At 43.0% G+C, this 17,608-nt stretch overlaps 1 protein-coding gene across 1 annotated transcript; it reads right to left on the bottom strand.

Annotated features, from left to right (window-relative positions):
* Positions 1-699: 699 nt before the first annotated feature.
* LOC120048261 (ubiquinone biosynthesis O-methyltransferase, mitochondrial-like) lies at positions 700-16,887 on the bottom strand. The gene is made up of 6 exons (XM_038994099.1): positions 16,640-16,887; positions 11,591-11,728; positions 7,081-7,180; positions 3,332-3,583; positions 2,494-2,653; positions 700-2,180 (listed from the first exon to the last, which is right to left on the bottom strand). Exons 1-6 carry the CDS (start codon positions 16,810-16,812, stop codon positions 1,984-1,986), a joined length of 1,020 nt encoding a protein of 339 aa, XP_038850027.1. The 5' UTR covers positions 16,813-16,887; the 3' UTR covers positions 700-1,983.
* Between the last annotated feature and the right edge of the window lie 721 nt (positions 16,888-17,608).

Below are 17,608 nucleotides of genomic sequence, written 5' to 3' on the forward strand. Positions count from 1 at the left end.
CATCTCGGAGAATACATGCGATCAATGTGCTTTCCGTTGTGATTGTGTGGACCATGCCTAATGTTGCGAAACTTTGCTTGAAAAAGGGACCGCGCTTTCGTAAGAATTCTATAGCGTAAGGTCAGTTACATCACTGGTACCCCTCTGTCTTGAGCTAGTGCCAACCAACAATGTATATAAACCCTGGATTGCTAATGCAATGTTTTGGCCATTGAGAGGCTTTGAAGCCACCGGTCGGGCAAATTGGCACTCCCCAGTAGGAGCAGTCCTCCATATGAATGAATGGAATTCTACAGTCTTTCAATTTAATGTGAAGAACAAAATGACAAGTATTTTTTTTTTGTTGTAGTGGGGACAGTAACATTAATCTCAAAAAAATTATACTTGGAAGAAAATGTTATTTTTATGTTCAGCTCACATAATATAATTTAAAAGTGCATTACGGTATCTGTAATAGAATAAACGTGGCAAACACTAATGTATACATTAATTAATGCATTTCTATAGCTTCCAAATATATATATTTTTTTTACAACGGTGGGAGTGCCAAGATGGAGGCATGGGGGCCTATCAGTCATCTAGTGTATATATATAAATCATTGGTGCCAACCCAGTGCCGCCTGCATCCGTGCGCTCTGCTTTTCCCAAACCGATTCGGGGTCAGCATCGCACCTCATAATAAATGCTTTTCAAACAGACTCATTGTAGTTCTGAAATCGTATTCAATAATCCGTTTATTATAGCTTCCTGCTTATACAGCCTAATATCCTTACTGCACAGCCATACTGCAAGCGTGTGCACTCCAGCGGCTTCGTGGGCGCTCACGTCACTGGAGGTAGACTACAGTTTATTGGACAAATTGTACATGGTCATCCTGTTCAAACTTGGGTCTGCTAAATTTATGGCAGAGCAATCTTATTCTGCTTAAGTATGTGACTGAAAACCAGCCCTGGACTGTTCTATAGCCTACATCGACCCATAATCCAAGTTTGGACATAAAATGAGCAGCTTTTAAATGCAATTTGTTAGAAGCCAGTGGGGCATGTGACTAGAATAACAACATTTGTGTCATGAGGGGAAAAAAACATACCTTTTTGCATTTCAGCACATAGTCCTGGGCGTTGTCTACATATAAGGGCAAACGGAAAAATATGACAGAAACACAGTCCATCTGTGGAGGATCAAATACACTACTGTGACTGCACTTCTTGAAACATCCGGCCAATGATTGCGTCTGTTTTGAATAATAACTCGCAAGCATGATTTTAGTTGGAGGCTTGTTTGGGTCTTATGTAATAGTTCAGCAATAAGCCAATTATAATCTCAAAATCACCATGGCTACAGAGTAGAGGGAAAGAGAGCAAGACAAGGCCGAAGCAGCCTGATCTCCCCCTCCTATATTTCAGGGATTAGCAGGAAATATTTGGACAGAAAATCTAAAGACTTTTCTAATATAAAAAGCCCTCAGATCCTGAATTTCAGCACAGGATTTACAACTGAAACACCACATCACTGATTTGGACTATATCTTCACACTGTTGAAATGACACTAGAGAGGAATAATCATCAGATCAGAGAATCTTAAAGGAAACCATTTCTTTCCTAATGGAGGATATAATAAGCATGTCAAGACAAACAATATCCATACAATGGATTTTGATGAACAGACATTGTGACTGTATTTGAAGAAAACATCTTGCTCAATAGTAAATCAGAGACCTGAGATGTCAATCATGGCGATGAACACTTCTACCATTACAGATGACATTGTACAGTTCACGCAATTCAGAGGGACTCATTATGCTGTGAACTCACATAACAATCATGGCCTGGCTGAAAGAAAACACCATGTATTTGTATCAAGCACTGAACTATAACTTTCTCAAATGCTTTGTGTTTTTCAGGTCCTTTGCCTTTTCCTTCAGAGATCAGAGGATCTGTGCTGCAGCTGACCACTTATGACAACTCTCTCCCACGGTCAAGTCAGTTGTACCAGCGTCTGGCCTTAGCTTGGGCCACTATCACGGTGGGGTCTTCGGGGTCGTCCTCGTCAAGGTTCGGTTCCTCCTCGAGTTTGACCGCGTGCAGGGCGTAGTTGATGCTAGTGCTCTCTGTCCAGCTCCAGGCCCCTGACAGAGGGTTATACAGCATCCCTCGGATAGACTCCACATGGAAACCATCTGGGACGGAGTAGAGATAGAGAGGAATAGGTCAGAGAGAAATAGAGAGGGATAGAGAAAGAATGGGTGAGAAAGAGGATGCGAAATAAGAAAATGGGACAATTGAAAAGACAGAAAGCGAGAATGGATGAGAAAGAGAACAAGAGAGAGGGTCACACACACACACAACCTCCTATTGGAAAGTGAGAATGAAAAAACGAGACAGCCAAACATAGACACCAGTATGCCTTCAAAAAGAGGCACAGTAGAAAGAGCTAAAAGGAGAGTGTGGAAGAGAAGTAGCAGCATGTGAATGAAGAGCAGGCAGACTCACTGGACTCTAGCAGGCGCTCCAGCTCCATGGGGCTGACAAACTTGTCCCAGTCATGGGTCCCGCTGGGCACGATGCGTAGCACCTCCTCTGCTGCCACGATGGCCAGGGCATACGACAGCTGGGTCTTGTTGATGGTGGTGATGAAGAGGGAGCCTCCTGGCTGCACACAGGAGGGAGACCGTTACAACCTAGGGTTGTAACGAGAGACTACCTAGACTGGTACCTGGTCCAATAAGAAATGCTCATTTTCCTTTTCCGTTGCAAAATGTTTTTGTTGTTGTTGTGTACACTAATGAATGTGATCCAACAGATGTGTTGCTTCGGATGGCTCTATTATTGTCAATTGAGAGGCAGCAACACAAGTTTGATAGATAAGAATTCAATTTTAAAAACCTACTGAAAGATCAGGTAAAGGGGACAGGCTTTGAATGCTTCATCTAACACAGAGACTGTACACACAACTGTAACATGGAGAGATGAGAGCTGGTTTACATATCAACCAATGAAGCTATTTTAAACATGACATTGTACAGAACAAATTATAATTTATGATGGTCAGTGTTAAAAGAGGAGCTGAGAGATTTGGGCCAGAGAGAGTGAGAATCTGGATGCAATGGTATTAGAGGAGATTAGGAAGATTTGTGCTTTTTCAACTAATTTGTCCTCCCAACACACTGACCCAGGAGATTGGAGGCATCTGGCCCTCGGACCGATAAAGAGGTCAACCCAAAAGATAGTCGATAGTACAAATCACGCACACCCAAACACCACGGATAACTCAATGAAGCGAGAGAACAGTCATGAGTGTGTAGAATGTGAGACGAGTCACATGACCCACCTTGAGCACCTGGTTGCAGCAGAGTGTGAAGGTTTCCAGGTCAGCCAGATGTTCCACCACCTCCGAGGCCACCACTGCATCAAACTGCCCCGCTCCCTGCCCCCCTTTTTCAGAGAGCTCCTCCAGAGTGATGGCACGGTAGCGCACATTGCCACGCAGGTCTGGATCATGCCACGCATGTACCTCCGCTGTCCCAATACTGTCTGCCACCGGGTCAATGCCTAGTACATCTGCCCCCAGTCTACCCAAGGGCTGGGAGAAAGTGAGTTTATACATAGTGACTTGAGAAAGTATTCACACCCCTTGAATTTTTACACATTTTGTTATGTTACAAAGTGGAATTAAAATATATTTAAGTGTCAAATTTTGTCAATGATCCCTACACACAATATCCTGTTACAGTGGGGAGAACAAGTATTTGATACACTGCCGATTTTTGCAGGTTTTCCTACTTACAAAGCATGTAGAGGTCTGTAATTCTTATCATAGGTACACTTCAACTGTGAGAGACGGAATCTAAAACAAAAATCCAGAAAATCACATTGTATGATTTTTAAGTAATTAATTTGCATTTTATTGCATGACATAAGTATTTGATACATCAGAAAAGCAGAACTTAATATTTGGTACAGAAACCTTTGTTTGCAATAACAGAGATCATACGTTTCCTGTAGTTCTTGACCAGGTTTGCACACACTGCAGCAGGAATTTTGGCCCACTCCTCCACACAGACCTTCTCCAGATCCTTCAGGTTTCGGGGCTGTCGCTGGGCAATACGGACTTTCAGCTCCCTCCAAAGATTTTCTATTGGGTTCAGGTCTGGAGACTGGCTAGGCCACTCCAGGACCTTGAGATGCTTCTTACGGAGCCACTCCTTAGTTGCCCTGGCTGTGTGTTTCGGGTTGTTGTCATGCTGGAAGACCCAGCCACGACCCATCTTTAATGCTCTTACTGAGGGAAGGAGGTTGTTGGCCAAGATCTCGTGATACATGGCCCCATCCATCCTCCCCTCAATACGGTGCAGTCGTCCTGTCCCCTTTGCAGAAAAGCATCCCCAAAGAATGATGTTTCCACCTCCATGCTTCACGGTTGGGATGGTGTTCTTGGGGTTGTACTCATCCTTCTTCTTCCTCCAAACACGGCGAGTGGAGTTTAGACCAAAAAGCTCTATTTTTGTCTCATCAGACCACACGACCTTCTCCCCTTCCTCCTCTGGATCATCTAGATGGTCATTGGCAAACTTCAGACGGGCCTGGACATGCGCTGGCTTGAGCAGGGGGACCTTGCATGCGCTGCAGGATTTTAATCCATGACGGCGTAGTGTGTTACTAATGGTTTTCTTTGAGACTGTGGTCCCAGCTCTCTTCAGGTCATTGACCAGGTCCTGCCGTGTAGTTCTGGGCTGATCCCTCACCTTCCTCATGATCACTGATGCCCCACGAGGTGAGATCTTGCATGGAGCCCCAGACCGAGGGTGATTGACCGTCATCTTGAACTTCTTCCATTTTCTAATAATTGCGCCAACAGTTGTTGCCTTCTCACCAAGCAGCTTGCCTATTGTCCTGTAGCCCATCCCAGCCTTGTGCAGGTCTACAATTTTATCCCTGATGTCCTTACACGGCTCTCTGGTCTTGGCCATTGTGGAGAGGTTGGAGTCTGTTTCATTGAGTGTGTTGACAGGTGTCTTTTTATACAGGTAACAAGTTCAAACAGGTGCAGTTAATACAGGTAATGAGTGGAGAACAGGAGGGCTTCTTAAAGAAAAACTAACAGGTCTGTGAGAGCCGAAATTCTTACTGGTTGGTAGGTGATCAAATACTTATGTCATGCAATAAAATGCAAATTAATTACTTAAAAATCATACAATGTTATTTTCTGGAGATTCAGTCTCTCACAGTTGAAGTGTACCTATGATAAAAATTACAGACCTCTACATGCTTTGTAAGTAGGAAAACCTGCAAAATCGGCAGTGTGTCAAATACTTGTTCTCCCCACTGTATACCAAGGCCAAAGAAAAAATAAATAAATTGTGGAATTGAAGTAAAACACTAATATATCTTGATTAAATAAGTATTCAACCCCCTGAGTCAATACATGTTTGAATCACCTTTGGCAGCGATTACAGCTGAGAGTGTTTTTGTGTAAGTCCTCAGGATATTTGCATACCGTGATTGTACAATATTTAACCATTCTTTTTTAAATGATTAAAGCGCGGTCAAGTTGGTTGTTGATAATTGCTAGACAGCGATTTTCATATCTTGCCATAAATCCGCTTGAGAATCTAAGTCAAAACTAACTAGGCCACTCAGGAAAATTCTATGTCGTCTTGGTAAGCAACTCCAGTGTATATTTTGCCTTGTGTGTTTTAGGTTATGGTCCTGCTGAAAGGTACATTTTTCTCCCAGTGTCTGGTGGAAAGCAGACAACCAGGATTTTCCTCTAGGATTATGCCTGTGCTTAGCTCTATTCCATTAATTGTTTTTATCCTAAATAACTCCCTAATCTTTGCCGAAGACAATCATACCCATAACATGATGCAGCCACCACCATGCTTGAAAATATAAAGAGTGGTACTCAGTGATGTGTGGTACTCAAACATAACGCTTTGTATTCAGGACAAAAAGTTAATTTCTTTGCCACTTCTGCTACTCCGCTCTCCTCTTTTTTTTTGCCTTATTGCAAACAGGATGCATGTTTTGGAATATTTTGATTCTGTACAGGCTTCCTTCTTTTCACTCTGTCATTGAGGTTAGTATTGTGGAGTAACTACGATTGTTGTTGATCCATCCTCAGTTTTCTGCAATCACAACCATTAAAATCATTGGCCTCATGGTGAAATCCCTGAGCAGTTTCCTTCCTCTCCGGTAACTGAGTTAGGAAGGACACCTGTATCTTTGTAGTGACTGGGTGTATTGATACACCATCCAAAGTGTAATTAATAACTTCACCATGCGCAAAGGGATAGTCAGTGTCTGCTTTTTTTATTTTACTTACAACAATCTACCAATAGGTGCCCTTCTTTGCGAGTTATTGGAAATCCTCCCTGGTTTCTGTGGTTTAATCTGTGCTTGAAATTCACGTCTCGACTGAGGGACCTTACAGATAATTGGATGTGTGGGGTACAGAGAGGGTAGTCAATTTTTGTATGCTGTTGACACCCGTGTTTACACCTTAGTGCTGCCTGCTCGCCCGCAGCCAATCTCCATCCTTCCACAGCTGATCTCTTCTGAAAATAATTTCCCTAACTACACGATCCTCTGAGACGGACTCATACAGTCCATAGTCTAACAGACTGTGTGTGTGTGTGCGTTTGTCTGTGTGATAGAGAGTTGTGTCGGACCTGAAGTTGTCTCCTCAAATCAAAACAAAACTGCTGGTATGTGTTCACTTCAAGTACGAGCAAGGAAACAAATGCAATCCTTTGTCAATGTGAAGTTATCAAACACAAACGACCAGCTGTCCTTTTCCACCAAACCCTGACCAGTGAAATTGAGAAGAAATATGAATGTATTTTACATTTCAAACATTATTAGCAACTGGTAGAGCAAGGAAAAGGTTTGCATCACAAGCAGAATTGTACTGTACAGGCTACATTCAAAGTGAAGCTAAATCTGATTTGATAGCTTGCAATAAAAAATAATAATAATAATTTCCAAGCAAGTGTATGGGGATAGGAGTCTGTTGTCCACAGCGGCATCAGACTGCTTATCTATCTCATTCATACACACACAAAAAGACACACATTTTACCTCAGTGAGCAACCCCCCTCCGCAGCCTACGTCCAGTATTCTGAGCCCTGCCAGGGGTTTCCCCGGGCGCCGCCCGCCATGTGCGTTCAACAGATTATCCCTGAAAGAGGTCAGAGGCCATGCTATGAACACACACTACCACTCTTTCCACCCCATCCCCAAAGCCATACATTGCATTCAAAGTATTCAGACCCATTGACTTTTTCCACATTTTGTTACCCTACAGCTTTATTCTAAACTTGATTAAATTGTTTGTTCTCAATCTACACAAAATACCCCATAAAAAAACAGATATCACCCCATAAAAAACAGATCACATTTCCATAAGTATTCAGACCCTTCACTCAGTACTTTGTTGAAGCACCTTTGACAGCCTCGAGTCTTCTTGGGTATGACGCTACAAGCTTGGCACACTTGCATTTGGAGAGTTTCTCCCATTCTTCTCTGCAGATCCTCTCAAGCTCTGTCAGGTTGGATGGGGAGTGTCGCTGCACAGCTATTTTCAGATCTCTCCAGAGATGTTCGATCGGGTTCAAGTCCAGGCTCTGGATGGGCCACTAAAAGAGCCGGCCAGCTCTAGGAAGAGTCTTGGTGGTTCCAAACTTCTTCCATTTAAGAATGGCGGCCACTGTGTTCTTGGGGACCTTCAATGCCGCAGACATTTTTTGGTACCCTTCCCCAGATCTGTGCCTCGACACAATCCTGTCTCTGACAATTCCTTCGACCTCATGGCTTGGTTTTTGCTCCAACATGCACTGTCAATTGTGGGACCTTTATATAGACAGGTGTGTGCCTTTCCAAATCATGTCCAATCAATTGTATTAATCACAGGTGGACTCCAATCAAGGATGATCAATGGAAACAGGATGCACCTGAGCTCAATTTCGAGTCAGGTAGCAAAAGGGCTGAATACGTATGTAAATAAAAGGTATGTTTTTATTTTTAATGCATTGGCCAAAATGTCATAGGGAGGTAGTCAGACCTGACCGTGTGGTGCAAGGACAACAACCTCTCCCTCAACGTGATCAAGACAAAGGAGATGATTGTGGACTACAGGAAAAGGAGGACCGAGCATGCCCCCATTCTCATCGACGGGGCTGCAGTGGAGCAGGTTGAGCTTCAAGTTCCTTGGCGTCCACATCACCAACAAACTAACATGGTCCAAGCACACCAACAGTCGTGAAGAGGGCACAACAAAACCTATTCCCCCTCAGGAGACTGAAAAGATTTGGCATGGGTCCTCAGACCCTCAAAAGATTTTACAGCTGCACCGTCGAGAGCATCCTGACAGGTTGCATCACTGCCTGGTATGGCAACTGCTCGGCCTCCGACCGCAAGGCACTACGGAGGGTAGTGCGTACGACCCAGTACATCACTGGGGCCAAGGTTGTGCCGACCAACCAGTGCTCCCGCACATTAGCCCGGTTAGCCATCTGCATTGTGTCCCACCCACTACCTCAACCCCTCTTTTACGCTACTGCTACTCTCTGTTCATCATATATGCATAGTCACTTTAACCGTATCTACATGTACATACTACCTCAATCAGCCTGACTAACCGGTGTCTGTATGTAGCCTCGCTACTGTATATAGCCTGTCTTTTTACTGTTGTTTTATTTCTTTACCTACCTATTGTTCACCTAATACCTTTTTTTGCACTATTGGTTAGAGCCTGTAAGTAAGCATTTCACTGTAAGGTACACCTGTTGTATTCAGCGCATTTGACAAACTTTGATTTGATTCCTGCCATCCAGGACCACTATTCCAGGCGGTGTCAGAGGAAGGCCCTAAAAATTGTCAAAGACTCCAGCCACCCTAGTCAGACTGTTTTCTCTGCTACCACACAGCAAGCGGTACCGGAGTGACAAGCTGGTGACACTGTCTGTGACTTATTTAGAATTCAAGGCACACTTAACCAGCATAGCTACCACACTCCGTAGCGATATGCCATCCCATATGGTTTGTGCTTTGTGGGACTATCATTTGTTTTTCAACAGGACAATGACCTAACACACCTCCAGGCTGTGTAAGGGTTATTTGACCAAGGAGAGTGATGGAGTGCTGCATCAGATGACCTGTCCTCCACAATCACCCGACCTCAACCAAATTGAGATGGTTTGGGATGAGTTGGAGCGCAGAGTGAAGGAAAAGCAGCCAACAAGTACTCAGCATATGTGGGAACTCCTTCAAGACTGTTGGAAAAGCATTCCACGTGAAGCTGGTTGAGAGAATGCCAAGAGTGCAAAGCTGTCATCAAGGCAACTTTGAAGAACCTAAAATATATTTTGATTTGTTTAACACTTTTGGTTACTACATGATTCCATGTGTTATTAAATAGTTGATGTCTTCACTATTCTCTACAACGTAGAAAATAGTTTAAAAAATGAAGAAAAACACGTGAATTAGTAGGTGTGTACAAACTTTTGACTTGTACTGTATATTCACCAAGAAAAATACATGGGGGATTGGAAATGATGCAGAGAATTACTGATAGAAGCCACAATCTGCAATATTAAAGCTGATCTACCCCCTAAATTAAAAAATATATATGTTTAACAAAAAGCTATGATCCCTTATTGATGTCCCTTGTTAAATCCACTTAAAATCAGTGTAGATAAAGGGGAGGAGACAGGTTAAAGAAGGATTTTTAAGAATTGAGACATAATGACAAAATTAAAACATGTTTTTGGAAATTTGTGCACATTTGACAATACAGAAATATCGAATTCACATAAGTATTCACGGCACTGAGTCAATACTTTGTAGAAGGCTTTTTTGCAGCGATTACAGCTTTGAGTCGTCTTGGGTATGTCAATCAGCTTTACACATCTGGATTTCTTTTCTCCCATTCAAGAACTCGAACAGTCAAAAAATGTCAAATTCCTGCCTATCCCTAGTCTGTTTGTGTGTGTGCTCTCCATGTTTCCCCACACCTCCTACTGTCACAATCCCCTTGGCTACACAGTCGTCAGGACAAACGCCGCCCTCCAATAATCCCCCAGCTAAATTACAACTTGAATCTCACAGCGCCATCCCCTCCATCTCCATTCCCCTCCGTTGACCCACCATCTCCATCCCCTACACTCTGGCTGCTGTCCCCCCAGGCAAGATGTACATGGAGCGGGCGAGGAGTCACATGTGTCTCCTTCATTACTGCCCTGCCACTGGATCTCCCACAGCCTTGGCACAGAGAGCGGGAGAGAAAGCCTGAGTGGGCTGCAGGGAGAGAGCTTTAGCCTGGATGCCCTTCAGAAACTAACACTACCCATCCAGCCCATCTCACCACACAACTCCAATGCTTTTGATGAGGGACCATGTAGCCTACCGCTGCGCTTCCTTCTGGTTTCTGCTAGCAAGCTACACTAGCGTAAGTAAATAAAATAAATAATATCCGCCCCAAAAAAGGAGGATTCTGATGCTAAACCAACCAAATCAATCAGTGCTGTTGTCCCCTCGTTTAAACAACCTGAGGGCAGAGACACATCAGTGTTGAGTCTGACATCCCTCAGTCACACTGTCACCACAGACTCATCACCGCCAGGTGACAGACAGGAAGGAAAGGGATTTGCTACTATAGGCTGGATGAATGATAATGCACTGGATTAGCTGTGAAGAATATAGCATATCTTATCAATCAAAATACCCTCAGATTTGCCGAAGCAGAATCAACTCTTTCCATATCATCTGCCCTTGTACCATCCCTAAACATAAAAAAATATTTTTATTTTTTATTTTTGACCTCACACCTACTTCAGGCATTTCTCACTTCTGAGCTTTTTGTCTCAATGTAACATGGATCAACTGGGGTCTGTCAATAACTTGTACTGCCTGGCTCTGACATTTTAGCTCACGTAACGAATGTCATCAGTGAAAGAGAGGTGCCCCTCTAGTAGGCGGGGGAGGGGCCGTACTGTGAGTGACACGGGGAGGAGGGAGACAGCAACCAACCAAGCCGACTCACTATAGTAGACTAATAGCTGCCATAGCAATGATTAAGTAGTACCTGTTGTAACTGCATCAAACCGGGAGAAGCTAGTTAAGCTAGCTAACATTAGCTAGCTAGGCTAACTGTGGTTGCAGTGCATGCGCTTTCTCATCCTACAGTTACAAAAATAGGCTCTATGACTGTAGCTTATTGCTGCTTTGATGATTTATGGTTGGCCAACAACAAGCTACACATGCCACTCTTGTGAAAAGCAAGAGCATTAGCATAATTTAACAAATCTCTCTCTCTCAGCACTGTTCGGATCTGCATGGGCTCTTCCGGACAAGTCAGTTCAAATTACACATACCATAGACCCGTGACAATAATATCAGACCCATGACATTATTTAGAATTATGGAGCCAGACCCGCTCAGGTCTCGGGGATTCGGGTACAGGTGGATCCGGGAAGAATTGTAACTGACTCTGACATAGATTCTACGTCTAAAGTAGCCCTAAATCAGTGGATGAGTGTGGCATCTTTAATATGCAATTGGGTGAATAAACTACAGGCATAAACACACGCACCGTATGAAAGGCACCCTGAGGTCATTCATTGAGTGGAGGGCTGCGAAGTCTCCCTGCTCGTTCCACCACTTGTTGGCGAGAAGCTGGAACCTCTTCACCTCATTTGGGTCCACAGTGGTCTTGGAGGCAGAGCGAATCCTACAGATGCAAAACAATTGTCACCAAGCACTCAAATACTGACATGTATTAGACATTGGGGACGTCCCAGGTCGTCTCTATTGCAGTCACACAGCGTACATCTCACAATGCATTTTCGTTAGTGAACACACCAGACCCAACAGCAGGATAAATTGACTGAGGGGGCAGTGAGGGCGCACAATGAGTGTTCATGCATTGGAATTATATTGAATTCTGCTCACGCTATACTACATTCAACATCAAGTTAAAATGCTGAGACTCCGAGACCATTGATTGAGTGCTTTTGAAGTGACAGGCTACAGATTTTGCACCAACCTATCTCCGTTGGACTATAGTAGCACAATGGATAGTGCCCTACACACTTAAACAAGGATATTTTGGTCATAAATATAGGCTACAAGATAGACAGGGTAATTCACCCATTACAAACAGCCCATGTGAATGTCTTACCAAAATAATGCAAATTAAATGCTGAAAGAAGTGACAGGTTGGTGTGAAATCGCCGCTGCGCTCTATCAGCACCATGGACAGCGCCCTACACACTACAGAAAGACCTTTGAAAACCCATTTGCTGAAATGACACCACTGGCTACACAACCATTATTTTTATTAAAACCAACCAGCTAGATCGTTTACCTTTTTAGAAGAGTTTCAGCCTCTGTGACGCTCTGTGGAACTTGAGTAATCGATGAGTAATCGATCATTCTATTCTACCCGAAATCTTTCCCCTGAAATGCCAGTTGGATTAGTTGAACTTTCCTAGGGTGTAGCATGCTTCTTCTGTGCTGACTGAACACATTTGTCAAAGTGGATGTAGCCCCCCTCATGAGCCCTGTGATTTCATTTTGAATATTGTGTGACGTGTATGTGGCGTTGTGGGTTATGGTGCTAAACACCTTGCCAAGTTCCTTGTCTTTCGGAGAGTATATTCCATCATAGACAAAGTCCACTGCCACCCTCTACTCGACTCTTATGTTCAATGTCCCCCTCAGTGGTTACTGGTTTGAATTAAGGAAGTCAATTATGTCCACAAATCGACAAAATTGTGCGATTTCTTGCCAGCTGCCCGTCACTAACAAGTGTTGACACCAATGTTCCCATAGCACTTCAAAATTGTTTCTTTTCACAGTGCATTTCAAATGCTCTTTGCTTAATGCGTGCCTTGCAAATCAAATCAAATTGTATTTGTCACATGTTTAGCAGATGTTATTGCGGGTGTAGCAAAATGCTTGTGTTTCTAGCTCCAACAGTGCAGTAATATCTAACAATACACATCTAAAGTAAAGGAATTAAGAATATATAAATATTTGGGCGAGCAGTGTCAGATCCTTTGGTACCATCAATAGCATGCTTCTAGTTAGAATACCCAGCTTGGGTGAAGGCCTTGTCTGCGTTAGCATTGGACCCAACACAGAACTTTCGACATGGGAAACAAAATGACGCAGCTGCAGTAACCGAGTATTCCAGCCACTCTCTTCCTATGAACCAGTTGCTATTAAATTAAAGTTTTTGGATTGAAAACCTGCAGCTTGGGTAGGATTCTAAGCTAACCTTGGCTTTCTACTCTGTTCAAGATCACCAGGAACAGTCGGAGGTGGAGGGGCTGTGGAGCCGTTATCCTGGTGGCACTTGTGGAAGGGTGGGTAATCTCTGCATGTGGAGCTCGACACCATCATTGCTGCTAGGCTTGGCGGCGGCCTCAGTGGTTGACGCTGCTGCTCATTACTCTCCTTCTCCTTTTGGCTTTGTTTGGGTACTTTGGCAAACGCCAATTTCTGATATCCATCGTGGCAGATCAGCTGGTTTGAGCTAGCTAAATAGGCTAAGGCGAATAAACATTGTTACAGCTAGCTAAGAAGCTAGAAGAGAAGAGTTGAGTGAAGCAGCTTCGATGGTAAACATGACACCGCCCTTACAAATCAAAAATTACAGGCGGAGGCGTATCACTTTGCCTACCACAGATGAGAAGCGTTTTCTCCTGCTTTTTATGGAAACCTATGGGGGGGGGGGTGATAATAGACATAAGCCTGGGCAACTGTACAGCCATGTGGCTGTTGCCTAGCAAAGAACGTCTGACTGACATGACACGTCTTACTAACGTCTGCGTCGTGTGTTAATGAAAGTCATAATGTGCATAGTATATATTTATATTAATTAAATCTCAACCATAAATGTTAGAAACATACTATTTTTCCGTGCAAGCAGACATTCCGATGTAACCACCTTGAGCTATAGTGTAGCCTACGGTTGTGTATTTCCTGTTAATCGCTAATGGCCTAGAAAAGATTATGTCCAATCTATAGGTAATCTGTCTTTCCTTCAACACCTCATGGCATGGTATCTCGCTGTATACGGATCTAAATGTTGTTAGCCAATCAGACTGTGTTGTTACCAGTTCCCAGTAGCCTACATCTGACAACCAATAAGAGTTGTGTCCATGGCTTTCAGAAGAATAGAGGAGTTCAAAAGGTGCTATTTGGGATCCTTGGGATGTCCCTTCAGTCGAATAGAGCCGTTTTCCAGATGGTCCTTGCAAATCTGGGTCCTTGGGATGTCTCCACCAACTATACATGTAAAATGATTAAGTTTAGTGTTAGCAGTGAACGTTCATAGAGTGAGAGTCTGGCACGGTATTTGAGAGCTAGACGGCAACATAGACATTCTTTTTTTATTTTACAAGTTGCAGAAGCGATTTTCGAGTGTCTGCCCCAGATATTTTCCTTTTAGACGATGAAAAGAATTACCAAGATGTCCTTGATCCAATTGAGGAGTAAGTAGGCTATATTTAAGTTGTGATATCGTTAGTAAATATTTAGGTCTACTGTGTTAAGGCAAATTTGGTTTTTGAAAATAATAATTTTGTTGATATTGAGTTGATAACGTATTGTCGAAAGCACATAGGCAATATTATTTACTGTGTCGATAGCGGAGTAGGCTAGTGTACAATAACGTAATTTGATGTGCTAGTATTATTTATTTAATGGATGAATTAAATTGTAAATGAAAATATACACACGTAAGCAATATTATTTACATTGTAATACACTACTCCTACATGCCATTGTACTATAGCAGTAGTCATCAACCTTTGAGTCAAGATCACTTTGAGTCAAAATGCATGCCGAGATCTACCGCTCTGATTTTTTATTAACATGACTTAATAAATCCTCTTTAGGATTGGACCCTTTCCCCCCCAATTTTTCACCTAAAATGACATACAGGCAGTTAGATTTGGGTAGCTCAGGTCCTGAATTAAGGATATGCATATTCTTGGTACCATTTGAAAGGAAACACTTTGAAGTTTGTGGAAATGTGAAAGGAATGTAGGAGAATAACACATTAGATCTGGTAAAAGATAATACAAAGAATTTATTTTTATTTTTTGTACCATCATCTTTGAAATGCAAGATAAAGGCCATAATGTATTATTCCAGCCCAGGTGCAATTTTGATATTGGCCACTAGATGGCAACAGTGTATGTGAAAAGTTTTAGACTTGTTTTTTGAATTTTGAAGCGTCGCAAAATAAAAGCGTTGCAAAATAAATTTAGAAATCCATGTTATTCAATTATTGCACCCACACTGCTCGCGTTGCCAAGGGCTAAAATAGAACTCCTTTCTATTTCTGACGCAGATCGCGCTGCAAGTCCTGCTTCTCCCATCTCCTCATTGGTTTATATAAGCAAGTACCCACGTGCCATCTTCTCATTGGTTATACCCACGTGCGTGATTGAAAGACGAACTGTTTTGCCGGTTGTCGTGGTAATACTATGGAAGTGTAGATGCCAATGTAACAGTATAACTTTAAACCGTCCCCTCGCTCCGACCTCGGGCGCAAACCAGGGACCCTCTGCACACATCAACAACGGTCGTCCACGATGCATCGTTACCCATCGCTCCACAAAGGCCGTGGCCCTTGCAGAGCAAGGGGAAACACTACTTCTAGGTTTCAGAGCAAGTGACGTAACTGATTGAAACGCTATTAGCGCGTACCCGCTAACTAGCTAGCCATTTCACATCCGTTACACCAATCACCATATAAGTTCAAATATGAAAACGCCTGGAAGGAGGAGAGATGACTAGAAACGATTTGGTTGGTCGTTTTATGTGTGGATTAATTGTCGGATTAGAGGACCTTGTGCATTTCAGGTAAAATAACAACTAAATATTTATATCCCAGGACAAATTAGCTAGCAACAGCAAGCTAGCTAAATAGGACAAATTAGCTAGCAAGTGCAAGCTAACTAGCTAAATTGCCATACATGTTTAATGCTTTTCGACCTGTCCCCAAATTAATGTCATTGGTTCTGAGTTTGTTTTGATATTTTATCCTGCGTGTCTTGATCGCGTTTGGTGTAGGGGGACAAAATAAACGTATGCACGATAGCGCACACGTGCTCATGATAAGATCATTCATAATAAACTTACACCGAACCCAAACCACGTGCGCTTTCGTGCATAAATTGTCAGGTCTGGTCAACATGTTACAAGCAAACTGACACGTGACGCGATCACCACGTGAACACTATATCTACATGACGTGTCGAACTTATCCGTAGGGCATGGCACACACAGAAGCTAAACAGTCTACATAACACTGGAGAGTATTCGGAATAATCAGTTTTTCTAATGCTTGCAATTGTCAATACAACCCTGGGATGTAATAATTAGTGCACACAGTAGCAAAACGTTTCGCAACGAAAACTAGTTTCTATTCACGTAGGCCCCTCCCCGTTTGCATTCTTGTCTAGTGATGAAAACCCACGCAGCGCCCTTCTGAGATGCTCAGTACGACTGCAAAAAGACGACATGGAACGAAACCATTTTCCGTTAGCATGGAGTTAGTTAGAGAAACTGAGTCCACGTGCAATCGCTAAGACACTCATACCACATCTGCTAACTAAAACCATACCTCACATGCGCGAAACCCATTTGAGAGCGACGCTCCAGAAACTGCGTGTGATGTTTACATACTGAAGTCCAGCTGACTGTAGTCCGAGTTGAAGTAGGAGTGCCATTCACCACACTTGTTGAACAGCGGGTACAAAACCCTAAGATGAGACTTCCAAACTTCTTTGAAAACATGTCTGTTTTTTACATTTATATTTGTGTTCTGTATCGACAGTTCAATGTGACCGTGGTGTACTCATTCTCTTACTGTTCGAGTGGAAACACTGCTGTGCATAGAAAGTTCCTACTGGCTACTGGTTCCCGGGCAAAATCTACTCCAGTCCCAAATTATTAGTGTATTAAAGCTCAATTAAGCCAACACTATGAGTTCAGTAATATATCAACGATTAAACACAATTATAACGTAGCCTGTTGTAAAGTAAGGTGGGGGTTATACATTTTGATGATTGGTGTTAGTGTGTTGAACAGATACAGAAGATATACAAATGTATGTGGACACCCCTTCATATGAGTGGATTCGGCTATTTCAGCCACACCCGTCGCTGACATTGTGTATAAAATCGAGCACATAGCCATGCAATCTCCATTCCAATAAGTCAGTTCATCAAATTTCTGCCCTGCTAGAGCTGCTCCGGTCAACTGTACGTGCTGTTATTGTAAGGTGGAAACTTCTAGGAGAAACAGCTCCCCAGCGAAGCAGGTCTGCCGAGCACAGAAAGCCGCCATCTCGCGCATAACGAACTCTGAACCAACTATATCAATTTGGGGACAGGTCGAAAAGCATTAAACATTTATAGCAATTTAGCTAGCTTGCTGTTGCTAGCTAATTTGTCCTGGGATATCAACATTGGGTTGTTATTTTACCAGAAATGCACAAGGTCCTCTACTCCGACAATTAATCCACAGATAAAAGGGTAAACCAAGGTTTTTTTCTAGTAATCTCTCCTCCTTCAGGCTTCTTCTTTGGACT

Source organism: Salvelinus namaycush, chromosome 5 (genome assembly GCF_016432855.1).
Source record: "Salvelinus namaycush isolate Seneca chromosome 5, SaNama_1.0, whole genome shotgun sequence".
In the NCBI taxonomy this organism is placed as follows: domain Eukaryota; kingdom Metazoa; phylum Chordata; class Actinopteri; order Salmoniformes; family Salmonidae; genus Salvelinus; species Salvelinus namaycush.